Raw genomic sequence first — 20,717 nt, 5'->3', positions numbered from 1 at the left:
TTTCTCTTTGGCAGCATTGACCATAAACCAACAAGTCACATATGCTGAAATGACAACAAAATAGAGCAATGCAGCTAAACCTTCTGGTACTGCCAAAAGAACAAAATTTGCCGCAGAAAATGAAACAAGATGCAGATTTTGGTCCGTTCCATCAGATGTATTAAAAAAAAGGTAACTCCAGGCCCAAATCATACCAAAGAACCATGAACCCACCACTGCAAATTATCCACATCAGGATGAAACATCTTAAAACAATCTTCTGAGCTTTGACCAAATTAGGACGCAGAAGATGACTCCAAAAGAAAGAATCGACATTGACAGCATCTCATTTAAAAAAAATGTAGAGCTAATAGCATTGCTGCACACATGCCTATCATACTACTGAAACAGAACTGGGTTTCAATATTTACTCTCGGAGGGTATTCTCGCTTTGATCTCAAAAAGAAGGATCACCCCGACCCATATCATAAAGGTGCATACTAATCAGGTATACATTAAAAATTGTTACAGTTCTGTAAATAATACAGCTGCATTTCACATAGAAGAATTACAGTAGTATAGCAACTGTACTTTCAAATATAGTCAGGATCTGTGATATCGAGCTGCATCAGACTAGTCGCTGTAAATCTGTAATCACGGGGTTTGGACAAATGCCTCTTTGATGTCAACAATTTTGCCACAAACATCCTGCATTGCCGGTCTATCTTTTGGTGATTCCGCAGAGCACGCTAGGCCAATTCCAACCAATGGTATTATGTAGTTTTGCATACATAGAGAAGCAGCCAACTCATCCTCCCCATATGACATATGTGGATCTAAAATGTCGGCAATCCTATCAGGGAAAGCTAGGTCAACATACTTGTGAAGGCTGAGGGCATTGCCACAAACTGCGTCGGTTGGTCGCATCGCCGTGAGCATTTCCAGTAGCAGCACCCCGAAACTATATACATCACCACCTGTTGAGATTTTGCATCCCATCCCATATTCTGTAAAACAGGAGCAGTACACATAAATGTTGTGAAACTAGCTAACAAAGAGAGACCAGAGTTGGACTCGACAGTCGCTTCAAACAAAAGGCAGTATATCTCACCAGGTGCAATATATCCAATTGTTCCTCCGACACCCGCCAAGCCTTCTGGCCCACCAAGACTTGAAGAGAGAAACTTGGCAGACCCAAAGTCACCAATGCGCGAGGTCATGTCGTAGTCCAGAAGAACATTACTTGGCTTCAAATCGCAGTGAACCAGAGGAGGTATCAACTGGTTTTGCAGATAGTCCAGAGCAGAAGCCACATCAGCAGCAATACTTATCCGCTGACCTAAGGTCAGAAGCCTCCTTGGGCTGCCTTGGTGAAGCCTTGCGTGTATCCACATGTCTAGGCTACCATTTGCCATGAACTCGTACACGATAGCCTTGAATTCATTGTTCTCAAAATTTACCGTTGAGCAACAGGTAATAGCTTGAACCAGATTGCGATGGCGGGTATGTTTTAGCACTTTGCACTCAGTGAAAAAGCTATTTTGTGAACCTTTCTCACTAAGATGGAACGTCTTGATGGCCACTAGATCTGTTTCGAACTCAAACCGACCAATGTAGACTGACGCTGTATGACTTGAGCTGATCCGGTTGACCAGAGAGAACCAACTGGTGGCTTTAAGAATGTCGCCATATGACACCCTCTTCTTTGTCTCCTTGAAGTTTTCAGGTGGTTGAGTTTCAGTTCCCTTCATAACAGTGACAAGAGCGTACAGAAAAGCGAACAAAGCAATAATAACCAGTGGAATGCTTATCAGAATCAGGCGTGCATGGCTCCTCCTGTTGGTTGCTGGGGAAGTGGGGGTGGTGGGGCAAATTGGTAGTTCAAATATGGCAGCTGCTTTTTCACATAATCCTATGTTGCCTTGCAGGGAAACAACCTTTGAATTTTGAAAGATACCACCAGTCGGAATTGGTCCTTCAAATTTGTTGTATGATATATTAACATTTAAGCTGGTGAAGTTCTCAAAGAATTCTGGAACTTGACCAGTCAAATTATTTTCAGACAGATCTATCTGCTGTATGTTCTTCAGTGCTCTGAAATCCTCGGAAATATTCCCACTAAACATGTTGTGTTCCATGTGAAGCGATAGCAGTTGAACACACTGGCCAAGTCCAGCAGGAAGTCCACCAGATAATCTGTTGTTGGAAACACTTAGGAGGCCAAGATTGATCAGGTTACCAACTTGCTGTGGCATTGGCCCTGTCAGGTTATTGTTTGACAAGTCCAAACCCAAGGAAAGGGAAGATATACCAACGAGTTCAATTGGTATGGATCCATTAAAATGGTTAGCTGAAAAGTTCAGCATAAGCAGCCTTTTACATTGTCCTATATTTGGCGGTATGTTTCCAGACAACTCATTGTCATCAAGATAAAGGTGGCCGAGTTGAAGAAGATTACCAACTGTTGATGGGATTTGACCTGACAACCTGTTCATGGAAAGTTTTAGGACAAACAAGTTGGTCAAGTTCCAAATTGTCAGGGGAATTTGTCCTAAGAGCATGTTCTGACCCATGTCAAGCAGAGTGAGGTTTACAAGGTTTCCTATCTCAGCTGGTATATTTCCAGAAATTTGGTTTTGTCCAAAGTTTAACCGCTCTAACTTTCTTGAAAGATTGCCTACTGATTCTGGAATACTTCCATTCAAGATATTCCCATCCATTGCTAACCTTAACAACTGAGTGCAGTTGGACAGAGAAGTAAGGAACGCCCAGTCATCAGCTTCTAGATTGTTATTTCCTAGAAGTAGTTGATTCAAGTTTACCGAGGATCCAAAAGACGGTATCACACCAGTTAGCAAGTTGATTGAAAGATCAAGCACTTGGAGCTTAGACATGTTGGTCAGAGAATCTGGGATTGATCCACTGAATCTATTGCCTCTCATTACCAATGTTTGGAGATTCGGAAGTGAATGTCCAATTCTGGAAGGCATCCGTCCATTAAAATTGTTAATGCCTAAGTCAAAGATTCTGAGTGATGAGACATTGTATATCGTGTCTGGGACATACCCTGAGAATATGTTCTGACTTAGATCCAGCATTTGCAGGTTTGGAATTTGACCTAGAGTTTCTGGAATTGGTCCTTGTAAGTTGTTTTGAGATAGCACGATGGAACGCAAAGATGAAACATTTCCAAGAGAGGTTGGTATAGTACCAGAAAGTAAATTCCCTGTAAGATCAAGAACTTGCAGGGCTGCCATCTTTTCAAATTGTGGAATTGGCCCTGAGAGAGCATTCCATCGGAGATCTACAGTAACAAGCTTGGATGACTTGAACAGATTAGTCGGGATCACCCCAGATAAGTTGTTGCGTGAGAGGATTATCTCACTGAGTGAGGAACTATTTGATAAGGAATCAGGGATAACTCCGCTAAGAGAATTATTTGCAAGGTTGACATATCGAAGAGATGCAGCTGTACCTAATGACAGAGGGATAATACCTGCAAGCCTGTTGCCGGCAAGCATCAGAATTTGGAGGTTCTGAAGCTCAGCTATCTCGTCAGGTATGCTTCCAGACAATTTATTATTTTGAAGGTTCATCTGCACTAGAGAAGTAAGGGCTGCCAGGCAACCGGATAGTGTTCCTGTTAGCCGCATAGATTTGAATTCTATGGAGACAGCTCGGATTGGGAGGGTTATGCTGCAGTTGACCCCTTGCCAGCTGCAGAAGTTGAGTGAGTCGTTGCGCCATGATCCGAGAACACCAGCAGGGTCCTTGGAGATGCCGGATTTGAAGCAGAGAAGGGCTTGCCGGTCACTCTCGGAGCTGTTGCTAGCTTGTGCAGATGAGAGTATTATAGTGTTGGAGGACAGAAATATGAGGAGGCTGCAGAGAAGAAAGGGTGCATGGCAAGAAGGAGCAAACCGAGATTTCGAGCCAAGAACTTGAGGAGCCATGCCACAGTTCCTATTCCAATGGAGTATTTTTGTTTTGTGTTTTAGAAATATGGGTTAGAAGGGCAGGGGAGTTGAAACTTCTAGTTGACTTGACTTCAGTGCCGTGTTGGTTAGGTTGGTTCTAGACTCCTAGTGCATGTCCCCAGATGATGGAGAAAAGCCTGACACAGAAGACGTTTTGAGAAGGATGTGGGCAATAAAACTAAAACGTGTGAATGTGCTGCAGGAAAAATTCTTGGTCCATCACATTTTCCAATCAAGATCCACCCATCCCCGTCACTGAACCTCTTCCTCATGAACTATTTTCAAAATTTGAAAAGATACTTGACAAAAATTAATATTTTCCGACTTGCATGACATGCTAATTCTAACAAGTGACAGACAATATTTCCCAAAAACTCAAAAAGATGAACCTGAAATGGTTTTTCTAGCACCTGGGAAGTGTGGCAGGTTCAGAAAGTAAGAGAGTTGGCCCCTGTACAGCTGAAATCATTGAGGAAAAGCCATTATTTAAGATTGAATTGTGGATGTAGGGTCATCACCTCACCTGCTTCTTCATCTCAAATCATCCTTTCCCCTTCACTGGCTATGGCACCCATCTGCCTTTGCTTTCTCCCACTTCATCTTGGCACAACAATACCTAACGAATTCATGCATCCAATCGAACAAACATAAATTACCTCCTAGTAGTATCCAAATACACGAACCCAGGTCTCAGGCCAAGCACAGGTAGTACGCAATGCAAAACCACTATAACAAATTTGAGCACAAATTCGCGCGGAGAGACATAACATGATAACAATACCTAGGGTACGGCAGCTGGGAACATGTCGAGAATGCAGCGCTCGCCGCTTGGGCTTGCAGGCGTCGACGCCGTCTCCGTTGTCCGGGGTTCAGAACCCACGGTTTGAGCCACCCAGTGCCTCTGCCGCCTCGGCTGGTCGATCTCGCCACGCGCGTACATCCTCCTTGCCTGCGCATCCCCCTGCGTCGGCGCTGGCGCGGCGAGAGGCGGGCGGAGGGGAAGCATGCGGCCTCGGTGGGCGGCGGCAAGGGTGGGAGCACCGCTCGTGAGGTTGTAGCGGCGTTTGAATTGGTAGAACCATCGGGGTTGGAGTGAGAGAGGATGAAGAGGGATGGGACAATGGGTGTTGTCCTTCGGGCTTCTGCTCCTCCTTTCCGAGGCGGCCACGGCGCGGAAGAGAAAGTGGGAAGCAGGAGGAATGCGGCGGTGATGGCTGCCGTAGCCAGTGATTTGGGAGGCTGAGAAAAAAAAAACTCCCAGCCTCTTTGTTTCCAACGATCTCACCGCGTAATCCTGAATTCCTGATCCAGCGGCCGCAACCACTCTCGACCCGCCGACCGTGTCGTCTGCCCCCAATTAATCCCCTTCCGAACCACGGCGAGGGCGCCGCCGGCCGCCGGCGTGCGACCAGGCGGTCCACTGCGGTTTTCCTCACTCGTCCATGTAAGGTATGCTGAGCCTCACGGGCGGCCTCTTTTCTTCCTTCCCCGCACGCGCTCTCCTCTAACTCGCACGCTTCTCGGTCGTCCTTGCGGTTTCAGGGTCGATCGCCGGCCGTCGACGCTCTCCTTCCCCGACGGCAACGGCGAGAGGAAATTTACCCGCCGTGTATATATGCCTTTCATCGCGACCCCGACATCCTAAGCATCCACCCCTATCTCCTGTGCTGTACGTTCAAATCAATTCAGTTCAATCGCTTCAACCTTCAGTTCAACAGGCATGGATAACCACCGGCATTTATGACTAGATCGAGCTAGGAATGATAACTGACCAACATTTCGCCACCCTTTCTTGCTTTCCTATTCCCTCCCTCTCACGGTGGAAAATTTACCTTCCACTAATCTACACCGCCACACTGGTGGTTTGGAGCGATATATAGTGACCAGATCTAAAAGATTCTATGAACCAAGTCTGGTCAGTGTCCAAGCATTTAAGTTCCAGGTTCACTCAAGCTGTAATTTTCTTCTCCTTTTTTTTTGCAGCTCTGGAGCCTCTCAATTCAACAGCAATAGACTTTGTCAGTTCCTTAGTTTGGCAATAAGCTATGTTGGAAATGCTGTGCGGGTCAGTAGACTTCATTTTCCTTTGCTTACTGAACTATCAATCAAGATAAGTTAACTGGATCCTGCACCTTGCATGATGTTTCTTAGCAGTTAACTACAAAAGCCAGTTGTGTATATACTATGCATTGTACATCATGAATGTATCAAACCATGTAATATCAAATCATGAGTATGCACATCATTTTTCCAAGTTGCCAATACAGTAAGTCAAGTGATAAGGTTGTCATCTCTGCATCACTGCATGCGTGTGCACTGAAGACTTGTTCTCTTTTGTGTCTCTAAAAACTTCAGGCAGCAGTTTAGCAGTGGTAGACGCCAAACTGTTATCTTGGCTGGGTTGCATGTAATATAAAAAGGAGCCTAGCTTGTTCCACCATCCAATTAAAAACCACCACAGTGCCTTGCCATTTGTGAGACTATAACCCTTTATTAGATGGTATGTACAACTGCCAGCACCAGACAGTTTTTATTTTTATGGCTGACAAGGCAACCTACTTCTTTAATCTGTGTTCACAGTTATTAATCGCCTCTCCCAGTGGAAGCAGAAAATGTTTCTGAAGTTGTTTACTCGATCGACTATATAGAACAAATGATGCCCTATTTCTCCATCCACACCACCAACTAACAGAGAAATCTGAGCGAGCAACAATGGCAGAACTTTTGGTGGGCGCGTCCACAGGTGCCCTGGGTTCCCTCCTGAGAAAGTTGGCTGCAATGTTGAGAGATGAATACAAGCTTCTCAAGAATGTCTGTGGTGATATCAAATTCCTCAAGGGTGAGCTCGAGGCCATGCATGCATTCCTCCTTGATATGGCAGATGTGCAGGAACCTGACCGCCAAGCCAAGCTTCGTGCGGATGCTGTGCGGGAGCTGTCATATGACATCGAGGACAAGATCGACAAGTTCATGCTGCTTGTGGACCATGAGTCCAGTGTTGGCTCTGATGGCTTCAGGGAGCTATTTAGCAAAACAATGAAAAAGATAGCTGACCTCAAGACACGCCATAAAATCACTAAGGACGTCAAAGACATTAAAAGCCAAATCAAGGAGGTCACTGAGAGACACGCAAGGTAGGTACATAGATAAATTTTGTATCCCAGCCTTTGCATTTCAAGATCTTGTTGTATTGTTAGTGACACATACCCTATGCCATCAAATTTTGTCACTTACCTGCCCTTCTTGTATCTAATTTCTTGCCCTGCAACTAAAGGTACAAGATCGATGAGTCCTCTAGAACTATAAATAGAAAGGTTGACCCTCAACTTTGCGCGGTCTATAAAAATGGATCAGAACTTGTTGGCATTGATGGCCCGAGAGATGAGCTTGCGAAGTGGTTGTGTGACAAGGAGGGTGAATCAGCACATCGACTTAAAGCTGTCTCTATTGTTGGATATGGGGGTTTAGGAAAGACAACTCTTGCCAAACAGGTCTATGACAATCTTGGAGCAAACTTTGAATGTCGGGCTTTTGTGTCAATTTCACGAAGTCCTGATATGATGAAGATCTTGAATTCTATATTATCTCAACTCTGCAACCAAGACTATGCTCATGCTGGAACACAGGATCCACAACACATCATTGACCAAATCAGAGATTTCCTAAAAGATAAAAGGTATGGAGTACTATAACCAGTGCTTACATAAGATTTTAAAGAATAATTCACAGAAATCTTAGTCCAAATGCCGTTGGTCATGGTTAAGTGCCTTGATAAAATAACTATTTTCATAATCTTTCGGCATTTTGCTTTGCATAATCTTTAGATATGGTAGGTTTACACTTTCTGGTATTTAGTTCCTTCATTTTCTTAACAAATCAAACAACCTCTTGGGCTACTCTCAATAAACCAGGCAAACATTTCCTTAATTTGCTAATGCAAAAGGCAGATTCAATTTAATATATTTATAAAAATGTAAGAATGGAAAGGATAGTTAGTCTAAATGAAATTATTGACATGCTGCAAAACATGGATTTGTTTGTGAAGTCTGGCAGCTCATGGGACATTTAGCTAGTTGGTATCTGTATGCATGTGTAATAATGACCATACTGTTGATGTACCTAATCAAACGTGTACAGTTTCTTTCCAATTCCGAAACTTCAAATCAGACATAAGTCTTTACCTTATGGTTTTCAAATCATACACAAGTTGTTAATCAGGTGGATTAGTGAAAGTATAAGCTGATAAATAATATAAACCATGTATGCATATACCATATCAAGCTGTTAATCATGTCAACAAGTGAAAGCATAAGCTGACAGTTAACCTCAACCATATACTATATTTTCTGTTTCTTCCCAAGTCCGAAACTTCGTATCAGACATAGAGTCTTTACCTTACTTATGGTTTTCAAATCATACACAAGTATAAGCTGATAAATAATCTATACCATGCATATACCGTATATCATATCAACAAGTGAAAGCATAAGCTGACATTTAACCTAAACCATATACTATATTTTCTATAATGGGCAACTTTATTGCATCAACTCGATACAAATAAATAAACCCAGACCCTGCAAATATACCATATAATGATGAGAGAATTTGTTGCAAATTAGATTTATTTGAAGCATAACTGAAAATCCGAATTTCTAGATACATGTTCGTAGTCATTCATTGATTCTGTTCCTGATTGATTATTTGGAACTTGGTTTCAGTTCTTAATTTAATTTTTGTCCTTTTATGTGTGGTTTGCTTTTATTTATGTTCGAGAAGACATGCTGATGCACCCTGACATGTATTGATGTATGTATATGTGAGGATCCGTCTATGTATTTGTATTGAGAATGCTTGAATGCTGCATGCATGTTTTGTTTTCTGGGGTTTTTCAGAACGAAGCTCAGAATTAAAACCAGGACAAGGTCTATGCAAATCCACTCAAAAGTCCATTTTTTTGTAGGTATTTTATCATAATTGATGATTTATGGGATATACCAACATGGAGAATTTTGGAATGTGCATTTGCCAAGAATAGCTGTGGCAGTAGTATAATGACCACTACACGTAAAGTTGATGTAGCAAAATCATGTTGCTCATCCCAGTGGAATCTTGTCTACGAGATCAAACCACGTGGTGATTCTGATTCAAGGAAGTTATTTTTCAAGCGGATATTTGATCAAGAAAACTGCCCTCCTAACTTGAAAGAAGCATCAGGATATATTTTAAAAAAATGTGGTGGCTTACCACTCGCCATAAATGCAATATCTAGCTTGTTGGTTACCAGGAAAAGAAAAGAAGACTGGGAACGGGTACGATGTTCTATTGGGTTTGCACAAGGAAGAAATTCTGATATTGATGCCATGAATTACATACTATCGCTGAGCTACTTTGACCTTCCCCTCTACCTAAGAAATTGCCTATTATACTTGACTATGTTTCCTGAAGATTACGAAATTAGAAGACAACGATTAATACACAGATGGATTGTCGAGGGTTTCATCCATGGTGAAGATGGGGAAGATCTTGTCGAATTAGGAGAGATGTATTTCCATGAGCTTATTAACAGAAGTTTAATACAGCCAGTGGACACTAATTATGACGGTAAGGCATGGGGTTGCCGAGTCCACAATACCGTACTTGATTTCCTCATTTACAAGTCTACAGAAGAGAACTTCTCTACTTTTTTAAGCAATCATTCAAAGCCAGACAGCAAAATTCGTCGGCTCTCTCTCATGGGAAATGAAGATCAAGGCAGTGTGGAGCAATTGGATTTATCACATGCTCGATCAATTGGTGCTTTTGGCAATGCCCAGGGATTGCCTTCACTTGCTAAGTCAAATGCTCTGCGTGTGCTTGATCTAGAAAATTGTCGTGGGCTAACAAATCATCACGTGAGAGATATTGGAAGACTTCTTCAGCTGAGGTACTTGAACATCAAGCGATCATGTATAAGTGAGCTTCCTAAACAGATTGGAGACTTGATGTATCTAGAAATACTAGACATTTCCTCCTCAGATCTTGTTGAGCTGCCTGAATCGGTTACGCGTCTGAAACGGCTGGCACGGCTATTTGTTCCAGGATGTACTAAATTTCCTGATTGCATTGGAAACATGGACAAGTTGCAAGAGTTTGGGAATTATATAGACATCTTCAAGCAATCAGTGAAGTTTGTGGAAGAGCTTGGCAAACTGATAAGTCTGATGAAACTGAATGTTCGTTTGGAATATGATGACTTTGATAAAGCAACCTATAAGAAAAAGGAAATGATAGTGTCCTCTCTTTGTAAACTGGACAGATTAAAGCTTCACAACCTCTCTATTGAGTTTTGTTTGGGAGAAAAGGATTCTGGAACCTTGATAGCGGGTCATCCGTTCTTCTTCCCTGCTCTCAAAAGCATTCGAAAGATTATTCTGTGTCCGGGCAACTATCTTGGACTACCAAATGGATGCTTCACTTGCCAACCTAGAAAAGTTGACTGTCTTTGGAGAGTCAGTAGGGCAACATGTTGTTGAGATGGTTGGAAGAATACCTAATCTGCTCGAATTCACTGTGCCATCTGTCTTAGAACCCGTCGTCATCAGTAGCAGCAATAGTGGAGGATTTCAACAGTTACAGATGTTCAAGTTCATCTTGTGTGCTAGAGAGTTTATGTTTGAAGCGGGGGCTATGTCGAATGTCAGGAAGCTTTACATTGACATTAGGCTGAAGGAGATCAAATCAGCAAGTGGCGGTCGTTGTGGTTTCGATGATATTGGCATCCAGCATCTCTCCTGCCTTGCTGAGCTCGAGGTCGCTATAGATTGCAGGAGCTCGAGGGCTGCAGATGTGCAGGTTGTGGAGGTCTCTTTTGAAAGCATGGTGAAAGCACACTCCAACCATCCTTCATTGGAAATGTGGAGATATGGTGCAGACGAGATGCTAAAGGATAATGATGTGCTGACGAGATCCTAAAGGACACCCTACCATCCTTCAAGGATGCTCATGCCAATATAATCCATGATGCACAAGGACAAGGTTCATCTTTTTCGTCATGTTCAGTCTTAATTGTCCGTATAGCTAGGCAGGACATCTTTATCGAATCAAATTATGTGACCTTAGGAAGTCTGTAATCCTCGGGAATTTTCTTGTATCCATGGAGGAATTTCTCTTCAGAGTTCATTTGCACTACGTTTGTCTATACAAAATTTCGACCCCATAATTCTTTTAAGATGGCAGGACATTTACAATCTCTTTCTATGTTTAAAAAATCGTTCAAATCAAGGAGCGTCTAAAAATTTGCGCAAGAAATCAGGGCGACGGTGCCGCCGGCAGCGACCCATCCGTCCAATGTAAGGTAAGCGGAGCCTCACTGGGGCTTGGCGGCTCACTCTCTTCCCTTCCTCCCCCGCAAGAGGCTGAGGTCAGGTAGGCGTCATCCCTTGAACAGTTGAACCTTCAGTTCAACAGACATCACCACTCCCCTAAAAAAAACAGACATCACCACTGGCAGTGATCGTGACTAGATCGAGCTGGGAGCCTGGGACTGATAAGTGATAACCGACCAACATTTCAGAACTTGCGCTCATGCTGCGGTGTCGATTCAAGTAGGATGGGCATGCTTGCTTGTTTGTCATTCCTGCACCTTCATTGGGCTTACAGTTACATGGAGCTCACTGTACTACTTTCCATCGATTAAGCATGTGTATCTGCCTACCATGAAGAATCATACTAAATTGTTTGATTCCTAGACTATTAAATCTTTATTAGTTTGAGGAGATGGTGTCAACTCTAGGTAGTTTCTTCCACATCAACTCTAGCAGCTTGGGTTCTCTGTCATATATGTCCTACTTGAAGGTACAAGGTTTCTGTTTGTGCAGAGATAGATACATACAGCTGCTGCATCATCTTCTGTTTTCATATTTGCTTTGAGTAACAACTTCAGCTTCCTTGAGACTATGCATGTATAGTTCTACGATCAAATGTTCAAAATTGTAAAGTGCAGAGTAGAGAACTAAGGATATAATATGAAGCTCCCCAAGTAGGAGATGATTGATAGGCATTGATGTATTTCCTCTTTTGGCACAGTTGGGAGCATAGATAAGTTTTGAGCTTCTACATCAGTCAAAACATAAGCAAACCATTTGATTGAACATCTTACCTGGTTCGAACAAATGAACTCTGGTTGTTAGTTCATTCTCAAGAATTAATTAAAAAGGATTAACGTTTCTTGCTGTTCTGCAGCACGTGAGATATCTCATTTTGGGGTCATTGCATTGGACATATCAAACTCTTGTCATACTGTAATGATATGTGGTTCTGTTTCTGGGTTTGAACAATGACCAGCTTACTGGGCCCCTGATTGTCCATTTATGTGATTTGAATATGCTGAAAGGAATGATGTTTGACAAAACCCTATTTCCTGGAGAACTGAAACCTGCAATTGCTCACATCCCTGAATTTCTTCTTCCTCCAGAGCTGTCAGTTCTGCAGAATCTGGAGCTACTGGACCTACAGATGGACACACTGGATGGGCCTGGTACTGGCAGTTTTTCATATAATGATGAGTAACTTCAGTGGATCGATATGTTAGAAAGTCAAGCAGTTTTGTTGGGCCGCAATAACCTTGGAGATTGGTCAAATGGAAAAATCAGGAGCTGCTAATTTTGGGACAAGATGATTTCATGCGAAGCATTCCAGAAGACATTGCTAACCTGAAGTGGCTAGAAGCCTAGAAGTACTTTGACTTCCTGAGTACAACTGTACAAGTTCACAAGCACCATTGATTTGTCGACTGGTGGTCTCATAAGCTTGTAGGAATCGAATATATCAGAGAACAACTTCAACACTGAACCCCAACATCTATATATGGGTGTGTTGGGCAATCTGACAGAGCTGGTCACAGAATGTGCAGGGTTGAACGGGAGGATTGCCAACGGAACTTGGTAACTACAAGAAGCTTACATTCAATTTAGGACTAACGGTATGTTCTTTCCAAACCAAATAAACATGACATGTTCTGTATGTCCTCTTATACTCTGCACAATTTCTTAAATAGGTTGCTCGTTCAAGGATATTTTTCTCAGATGAAGTATCTGCATTCGCCTGGAACATATCCATAATTCTAGTATTCGGAAGAAACAGGGCTATCACCATTGGAGTTGCAGAAGTTCTGAAGAAATGGATACTTATTCCCCTTTCAATCATTGTCCTTCCTGAATTTTTCATTACAAGCCTCAGCATAATTGGGTATGTGACCAGTACTTGTGTATTCTCTTTTCTGTCAAAATGAAAACTGCATTCATGACAGTAATTAGTAGTTTTCATAGAAACATGCGTGTGGGAAATTCTTGCAACTAACCTGCCCAGTGAGCATTAATCTAATGAATAGCTAAAAAATCTCACTCCTCCTTTCTTTCCTCTTTCCTTCACTTCCTCTGACACACCATGATGCCCCACCTTCTTTTTAATGGAAAATTTATCTTCTCCTAGTCTATACCGGTGCTCCAAGCAATATACAGTGACTAGATCCAACGGAGGCCTTGAGGCCCGTTTTTTGTTAAGTGCTGCTATTCGCTGCATCCTGGGAATTTGGGAAGCAGTTCTGGTCAATGTCCACAGTGAGAGATTCACACAGCAAGCCATAAAAAGTTCATTTAATATTTTTTTTGCAGCTTTGGGGCCTCAAGCGCTGCTTTTCACATTTCTCCCAAGGCCGGCAATAAGATCGTGAAGGCATGTGCTGAGCTTATTGTAATGTAAAATGGCATAAGTACTTCTCATTTGATGCAACACATGCAAGCTAATTAGCTGGATGCATTGATCTCAGTGTCACAAGACGTTTGTTACTATTTGATTCAGATTCCTATGCAGTGGTAGTAGCACATGAATACATATAGCCTGATGGCACTAACTGATAGTTGACCCTACTTTATAAATAAAAGGAGCTGTGGTTCTACCATTCACACCTGGGCTTCTTGCAAACATGTGTTTAGTTTGGGAAAAAACAGGTGTTTAGTTTGAAGTTGAAAATTTGTCTTTAACTCTTTGTATCTCAGAAACAGGATTGTGAACATGAGTTGCAATAATTCTTACGCAGTAGCATGGTACTCTACGTTGTGGTAAGTAACTTACGAGTTATGAGCAATTTCTTCCTCTCAGTTCAATGACCAATAGTGGAATACATCCAAGGTCAACTTGTGCTGGCGTGATTCTCTGCTCAACCTTATAGTTTTCTCTTCCCTATAGAGAATGGAGCCCCTCCTTTTCTGTCCACACAACCACTGCATTGCCATTAGCGTGGGAGCAAATTTCCAACACTCACTAGCAATGGAGAAATTTTTGGTGAGCGCATCCACGGGTGCCATGAGTTCCCTCCTTGGAAAGTTGGGTACTATGCTGAGGAATGAATACAAGCTGCTGAAGAACGTACGTGGCGACATTGAGTTCCTCAAGGATGAGCTCGAGGCCATCCGTGCATTCCTCCTCATGATGGCAGATGTGGAGGAACCTGACAAGCAAGCCAAGCTTCGTGCCGATGCTGTGCGGGATTTATCTTATGACATCGAAGACAAAATTGACAAGTTCATGCTGCTGGAAGACCATGAGTACAGCTCTGACTCCGACAGCTTCAGGGAGCTGTTTTGCAAAAGCATGAAAAAGATAGCTGATGTCAAGACACGCCATAAGATCGCCAAGGACGTCAAAGACATCAAGAGCCAGGTCAAGGAGATCAGTGATAGATATGCGAGGTTGGTAGATAAATAATTTTTTTATGTTTGTATTTTTAGATCTTGTTTCACTGTTAGTAACTTCTAGCTTTCTCCACCAAATTTTACATTCATTTGGAATCCTTATAGCTTGCTTTTTTCTTCGCAACTGAAGGTACAAGATCGAGGAATCGTCTAGACCTAGACATGAAAAGGTTGACCCTCGACTTTGTGCAGTCTATAAAGATGCATCAGATCTTGTTGGCATTGATGGCCCCGTAGATGAGCTTGTGAAGTGGATGAGCTGTGAGAAGGATAAATCAGCCCATCAGGTAAAAGTTGCATCTATTGTTGGGTATGGAGGATTAGGCAAGACGGCCCTTGCCAGACAGGTCTATAACAAGCTTGGAGCAAACTTTGAATGTCGGGCTTTTGTCTCAATTTCACGTAGTCCTGATATGACGAAGATCTTGAGTTCTATATTATCTCAGCTCCGCAACCAAGATGATGCTCATGCTGGAGCAAGGGATCCACAACTTATCATTGACAAAATCAGAGATTTCCTAGAAGATAAAAAGTATGTACTACTACAACAGCTTACGTAAGGTTTTAAAAGATAATTCACAATGATCTTAGTTCAAATGCAATTTGTTGTGGCTGAGTGCCTAGCTAAAACAACTACTTTTGTAATCTTCAAACATATTTTGGACTGCATAATCTTAAGATATGGTAGTTTTACACTTCCTGTTATTTTGTTCCTCTATTTTCTTAGCAAATTGAACAACCTCTTGTGCAACTCTCAACAAACTAGACAAACATTTCCATATTTTATAAATAAAATCCACGCTAAATTTAATACATTTGTAAAAATGTAAGAGTTGAAAGGATGATCTAAACGAATTTGTTTACATATTCTTAATATGAATTTCTTGATGAAGTCCATGGCAGTGAATATGGCATTTAGTTAGTTGGTATTAGTATAATGAAGTCAATATTGTTGATATCCAACCAACTTGTATAGTTTCTTCCCAAGTCCAGAACTTTGTAACAGGCATAGAGCCTTTGCCTTTCTGGCAGTTTTCAAGTCATATACAAGCTGTTAATCCAGTGGACTAGTGAAAGCATAAGCTGACAATTAATCTAAACCATACTATATATGAAGCTGTAATTATGCCAACTAGTGAAATCATATGCTGACAATTAACCATACTATATCAAGATAGAGAAATTGGGTCCAAATTTGATTTCTGGGTAACATAGTTCAAAATCTGAATTTGTAATACATGTTCTTAGTTTTCATTGATTCTGTTCCTTATTGATTATCCGGAACTGGGTTTCACTCCCTAATTTAATTTTTGACCATGTATATGTGGTTTGCTTTTAAATCCACTCAAAAATCAATTTATTGCAGATATTTTATCATAATTGATGATTTATGGGATGAACAAACATGGAGAATTTTGAAATGTGCATTTGCCAAGAATAGTCGTGGCAGTAGAGTGATGGCCACAACACGTAAAAATGATGTAGCAAAATCATGCTGCTCCTCCCAGGGGAGTCTTGTCCACGAGATCAAACCACTTTGTGATTCTGATTAGAAGAAGTTACTTTTCAAGCGAATATTCGATTCTGAAGAGAAGTGTCCTCCTAACTTGAAAGAAGCATCAGAAGACATTTTAAAAAAATGTGGTGGCTTACCTCTTGCCATAAATGCCATATCTGGCTTGTTGGTTACCGGGAAAACAAAAGAAGAGTGGGAACATGTGCGACGTTCTATTGGGTTTGCACAAGGAAGAAATTCTGATATTGATGCCATGAATTACATGCTACCACTGAACTATTTTGACCTCCCCCTTTGCTTGAGAAGTTGTCTATTATACCTGACTATGTTTCCTGAAGATTACGCAATTGGAAGGCAGCGATTAATACACAGATGGATCTCGGAGGGTTTCATCTATGGTGAAGAAGGGGAAGATCTTGTTGAATTAGGTGATATGTATTTCCATGAGCTTATTAACAGAAGTTTAATACAACCGGTGGACATAGAATATGATGGGAAGACATGGGGTTGCCGAGTCCATGACACCGTCCTTGATTTCCTCATTTACAAGGCTACAGAAGAGAACTTCTGTACTTTTTTAAGTAATCATTCAAAGCTAGATAGAAGAATTCGTCGCCTCTCTCTCATGGGAAGTGAAGATCAAGGTAGTGTGGACCAATTGGATTTATCACATGCTCGATCACTTGGTGCTTTTGGCAAAACCGAGCAGTTGCCTTTCCTTGTGAAGTCAAAAGCCCTGCGTGTCCTGGACCTAGAAAATTGCCGTGGGCTCAAAAATCATCATGTCAGGGATGTTGGAAGACTTTTTCAGCTGAGATACTTGAACATCAGTCTCTCATATATAAGTGAGCTTCCGAGACAAATTGGAAACTTGGTGTATCTAGAGACACTAGATGTGTCCTCCTCGGATTTAGTTGAGCTGCCTGAATTGGTTACTTGTCTCAAACGAATGGCACGGTTATTTGTTCCAGGAGGTACTAAGTTGCCTGATTGTATTGGAAACATGGAGAAGTTGCAAGAGCTTGGGTATTCTGTAAACATCTTTAAGCAATCACTGAAATTTGTGGAAGAGCTTGGAAAACTAGTAAATCTGACGAAATTGAGTGTTGATTGGGACTCTACTGACCCTGATAAAGCAAGCTACAGCAAAAAAGAAATGCTTGTGTCCTCCCTCCTTAAACTTGACAGGTGCAAGCTTCAAACCCTCTCTCTATTAAGTTTTTGTTTGGAGAAAAGGATGCTGGAACCTTGATAGCAGGGCATCCATTCTTGATCCCTGCTCTCCAAAGCATCCGAGAGATTGACCTCTATCATAGCCAACTCTGTTGGATTACCAAGTGGATGCTTTCACTTCCCAACCTAGAGAAATTAACTCTCTGGGGACAGTCAATTGGGCAGCAAGATTTTGAGATGGTTGGAAGCATACCTAGTCTGCTCAAATTCACTGGGCCATCTTGCTTAGAACCTACTATCATCATCATCAGCAGCAGCAACAGTTGGAGGTTTCAACAGTTACAGATTTTCCAGTTCAACTTGTGTGTTAGAGAGTTTATGTTTGAAGTGGGGGCTATGCCTAATGTCAGGAAGCTTTGCCTCAGAAATAGGCTAAAGGAGATGAAATCTGCAAGTGGTGGTCGTGGTTGTTTTGATGATATTAGCATCTGGCGCCTCTCCAGTCTTGCTTAGCTCTGTGTATGGATACATTGCAAAGGCGTGAGGGCTGCAGATGTGGAGGCTGTGGAGGTTGCTTTCAAGAGCATGACCGAAGCACACCCCAACTATCCTTCGTTGGATATGCATAGACTTTGGGCGAACCAGATGCTAAAGGATGACGAGTGATAATTAAAAGGTGACATACACTGGATCCATCTCACTCCTCTCACATGTTATGTGTTTTTGGCCAAGTGTTTTTCCGGCTTTCTCATCATCTCTTATTGTTCGGTGGTATTGTTCTCATTGTTCTGCTTAATTTCTAAGTTTCCCCATGTCCAGTTAATTTCTCACTGCATCGTGCGTGCATCAGTTCTGAGTGTGAGGTGATACATATGTCTGCAGTGTCAAACTAAAAACTCTTCATCATGCCTGATGCAGTACATATGTATATTTGCCTGATAGCTCTGCATCAATCAGCTACACCTGCTGCACTGGTGAAGCCTTCATTGGCATCATAGGTGGTCATCAGTGCAACAGGAAGACCACACCGTTACGGCCCCGTTTGTTTACGCCCAATCCCCACAAAACCAGGGGATTGACAGGAATTTTAGTTCATTTTCTCTCTAATCCCTCTCAATCCAAGGGGAATATGAAGCAAATGAACAAGCCCTAAGGTGGCCGAGGATGCTAACGAGGTGGACATGGATGCTACCTTCCTGAATATTTTTCGTATGTAATATTTGTCATGGAATGATTGTCCGATCATACATCCAATGTACTTTGATCCTTTTTTTTTCTCTACTGGAATGATTGGTTGCTTCATGTTTTTAAAGCTCTGAATGCACAGGAACTAACTTATATTTATAGCAAGGGTTCATCAAATTTACTAATATTTGTACATATTCAAATCTTCGACAAGTCTGAAGGTTATCATGTTAAGAGGAGCAATTTGTGCCATGGACAAAAAACGTTAGTTAATAGAAAAGCAAGCATTTTAGTACTAAGTTTGTCTATTTCTTTTGCCTCAGGGACCAAAACATGTCTTTCTGCATTGAAATTTACATGCACCTGGAACACTCGAAGATTGAAATGTCTGATTTTATTAGTTTTTTTTTTACATTAGGACCCACGGACATGTGCTCCTGGACTAGGAAGCACGGACACGTTGATACGTATCGTGACACTGGGATCCTGCGATACGTCATTAAAAAAAATATGAATAATATAGGGACACGTTTAGAAAATAAAGATTTTTACATGGGAAGCAGTCAAAAATTGTTCTGTGATCGATGCAAATATTGATGTTTATGTCCACAGGGAGTGAGTTCTGAATTCTAAGTAATTCTCAAAGCTAGACTTACAATTTAAAGGTGTTGCAGATTTCAGAACTGAAATAAACACTAAAAGCTATTGGATCCACTGTTTTTAGTTGTTTTTGTTTTTATTAAACTGCAGAATTAACACAATCTAAAGTAAAGTAAAGAACTACAACAAGCAAATTACTGAGACAGGGAAGAAGAAGGTTGTTTTAGACAGGGACTGAAACAAACTACTGCACTTTTACTGAATTCAACAACGATTACATGAACTAGTGCACCGATTAACACAGAATTTAGCACAACAACCACAGATCTAAGCACAGTTTTACAAGAAGAAGGAGAGATTTCAGCTAGGGTTTCGAATTCAGATCACACACAGCAAGGAAAGCAAGAGAATAGACAGGGAAGAGCTTGGACTTGTCACCAGGTTTCTGAGCATGGAAAGCAAGGGAAAAGACAGGGGATGAGGTGATCTTCAGGATTTCATCTTCAAGAACAGGGAACTTCCCTCCATGGCCTCTTCTCTCCTCCTCTTCTTCTCTGGTTCCTTTCCTCTCGAGCACCCCCCTCCCTTTCATAGGCAAGCAGCTGCCTTTTAGCTAAAGGATGGAGTGGTTAGAAGTTTTGCAGATAAGTCTTTCAAGTTATCTCTTATCTGCTCAAGTAGATCCTTTAGGGACTTGTAGTTGATGATTTAGTTGGTCTTTTTCCTTTTTTCTTCCTCCAAGATGAAGAATTTGTGCCTAGACGCACAGATCTGCAATAATTACACTAAGCATGTAAATATGGTCATTTAAGAATTAATCATGCATTAAACATTTAATTAAAAGCTCAATTAAGCACGCAGTTTAGTCTCTGAAATTTAGCTATTAATAGTGCAATAATCATGCTGATCATCCCCCCCACACTTGAATTTTTGCTTGTCCTCAAGTGAAAACTTCATAATTTTAAATCAGCATCAAGACAAAGATTACCAAACAAAAATGTCTTAAGATAATACAATGGATTGAGCAACAATTTTGAACTTGGCTAGAAACATCTCTCTGAGCAGTTAACTTGCAACCAGATTGTACCAAATCTTTCATTCATGCTAAGCTATCACCATTGGATTCAGACTGAAGAAAAGCTAAAATTTGAACTATGAAACTAGTACCAAATGTAACTTAGGATATGGAAATATTGTTTTGATAAAAAAAATGAATGCAAAGATGCTAATGCAATGCACTGTGGGAGTAATCACCACTTATTCAGAACCAACTTTCTCTTGGAAATTTTTCTTCTTTTTGAGATTGCAAATGTGGCACTGCCACTTATTCAGAAACAGAACTCTTATATGAAACATGAAGCTGTGGTCAAGCCACTTATTATGCAGATATGCCATGTAATGTGGATTAACCACTTATTATGCAGATATGCAATGCATTGTGGACCAGCCACTTATTATGCAAATGCCATGAGATGTGGTCAAAGCCACTTATTATGCAATGCTGATGGAAAAACTTGTTTTTAATACAACCAGGTCCTATAACCAGTTCAACTT

At 41.4% G+C, this 20,717-nt stretch overlaps 3 protein-coding genes and 1 pseudogene across 3 annotated transcripts; 3 read left to right on the top strand and 1 right to left on the bottom strand.

The window, feature by feature from the left end:
• Positions 1 to 405: 405 nt before the first annotated feature.
• LOC100837148 (probable LRR receptor-like serine/threonine-protein kinase At3g47570) lies at positions 406 to 4,535 on the bottom strand. Its single transcript, XM_024455486.1, has 2 exons — positions 1,091 to 4,535; positions 406 to 986 (listed from the first exon to the last, which is right to left on the bottom strand). Exons 1-2 carry the CDS (start codon positions 3,930 to 3,932, stop codon positions 634 to 636), a joined length of 3,195 nt encoding a protein of 1,064 aa, XP_024311254.1. The 5' UTR covers positions 3,933 to 4,535; the 3' UTR covers positions 406 to 633.
• A 728-nt stretch (positions 4,536 to 5,263) lies between these two features.
• Positions 5,264 to 18,750, top strand: LOC100828764 (annotated as a pseudogene).
• On the top strand, positions 6,669 to 7,811 carry LOC100829066 (putative disease resistance RPP13-like protein 3). The gene is made up of 3 exons (XM_024456034.1): positions 6,669 to 7,090; positions 7,231 to 7,632; positions 7,781 to 7,811. The coding sequence occupies exons 1-3, from the start codon at positions 6,669 to 6,671 to the stop codon at positions 7,809 to 7,811; spliced, it is 855 nt and encodes a 284-aa protein (XP_024311802.1).
• LOC112268580 lies at positions 10,265 to 11,188 on the top strand. Its single transcript, XM_024455487.1, has one exon. The coding sequence runs from the start codon at positions 10,401 to 10,403 to the stop codon at positions 10,908 to 10,910; it is 510 nt and encodes a 169-aa protein (XP_024311255.1). The 5' UTR covers positions 10,265 to 10,400; the 3' UTR covers positions 10,911 to 11,188.
• Positions 18,751 to 20,717: the final 1,967 nt, after the last annotated feature.

Source organism: Brachypodium distachyon, chromosome 5 (genome assembly GCF_000005505.3).
Source record: "Brachypodium distachyon strain Bd21 chromosome 5, Brachypodium_distachyon_v3.0, whole genome shotgun sequence".
Taxonomy (NCBI): Eukaryota; Viridiplantae; Streptophyta; class Magnoliopsida; order Poales; family Poaceae; genus Brachypodium; species Brachypodium distachyon.
The sequence above is the reverse complement of the archived record's forward strand: the minus strand, read 5'-3'. Positions and strand labels throughout refer to the sequence as shown.

Bases quoted from the DNA above. Each gene is read 5' to 3' on its own strand.
- LOC112268580 (XM_024455487.1), top strand. From the start codon at position 10,401: ATGGATGCTTCACTTGCCAACCTAGAAAAGTTGACTGTCTTTGGAGAG.
- LOC100837148 (XM_024455486.1), bottom strand. From the start codon at position 3,932: ATGGCTCCTCAAGTTCTTGGCTCGAAATCTCGGTTTGCTCCTTCTTGC. The intron at 987-1,090 runs GTGAGATATACT...CCTGTTTTACAG, and splicing joins AATTGGATATATTGCACCTG to AATATGGGATGGGATGCAAA.
- LOC100829066 (XM_024456034.1), top strand. From the start codon at position 6,669: ATGGCAGAACTTTTGGTGGGCGCGTCCACAGGTGCCCTGGGTTCCCTC. The intron at 7,091-7,230 runs GTAGGTACATAG...CTGCAACTAAAG, and splicing joins GTCACTGAGAGACACGCAAG to GTACAAGATCGATGAGTCCT. The intron at 7,633-7,780 runs GTATGGAGTACT...CATAATCTTTAG, and splicing joins GATTTCCTAAAAGATAAAAG to ATATGGTAGGTTTACACTTT.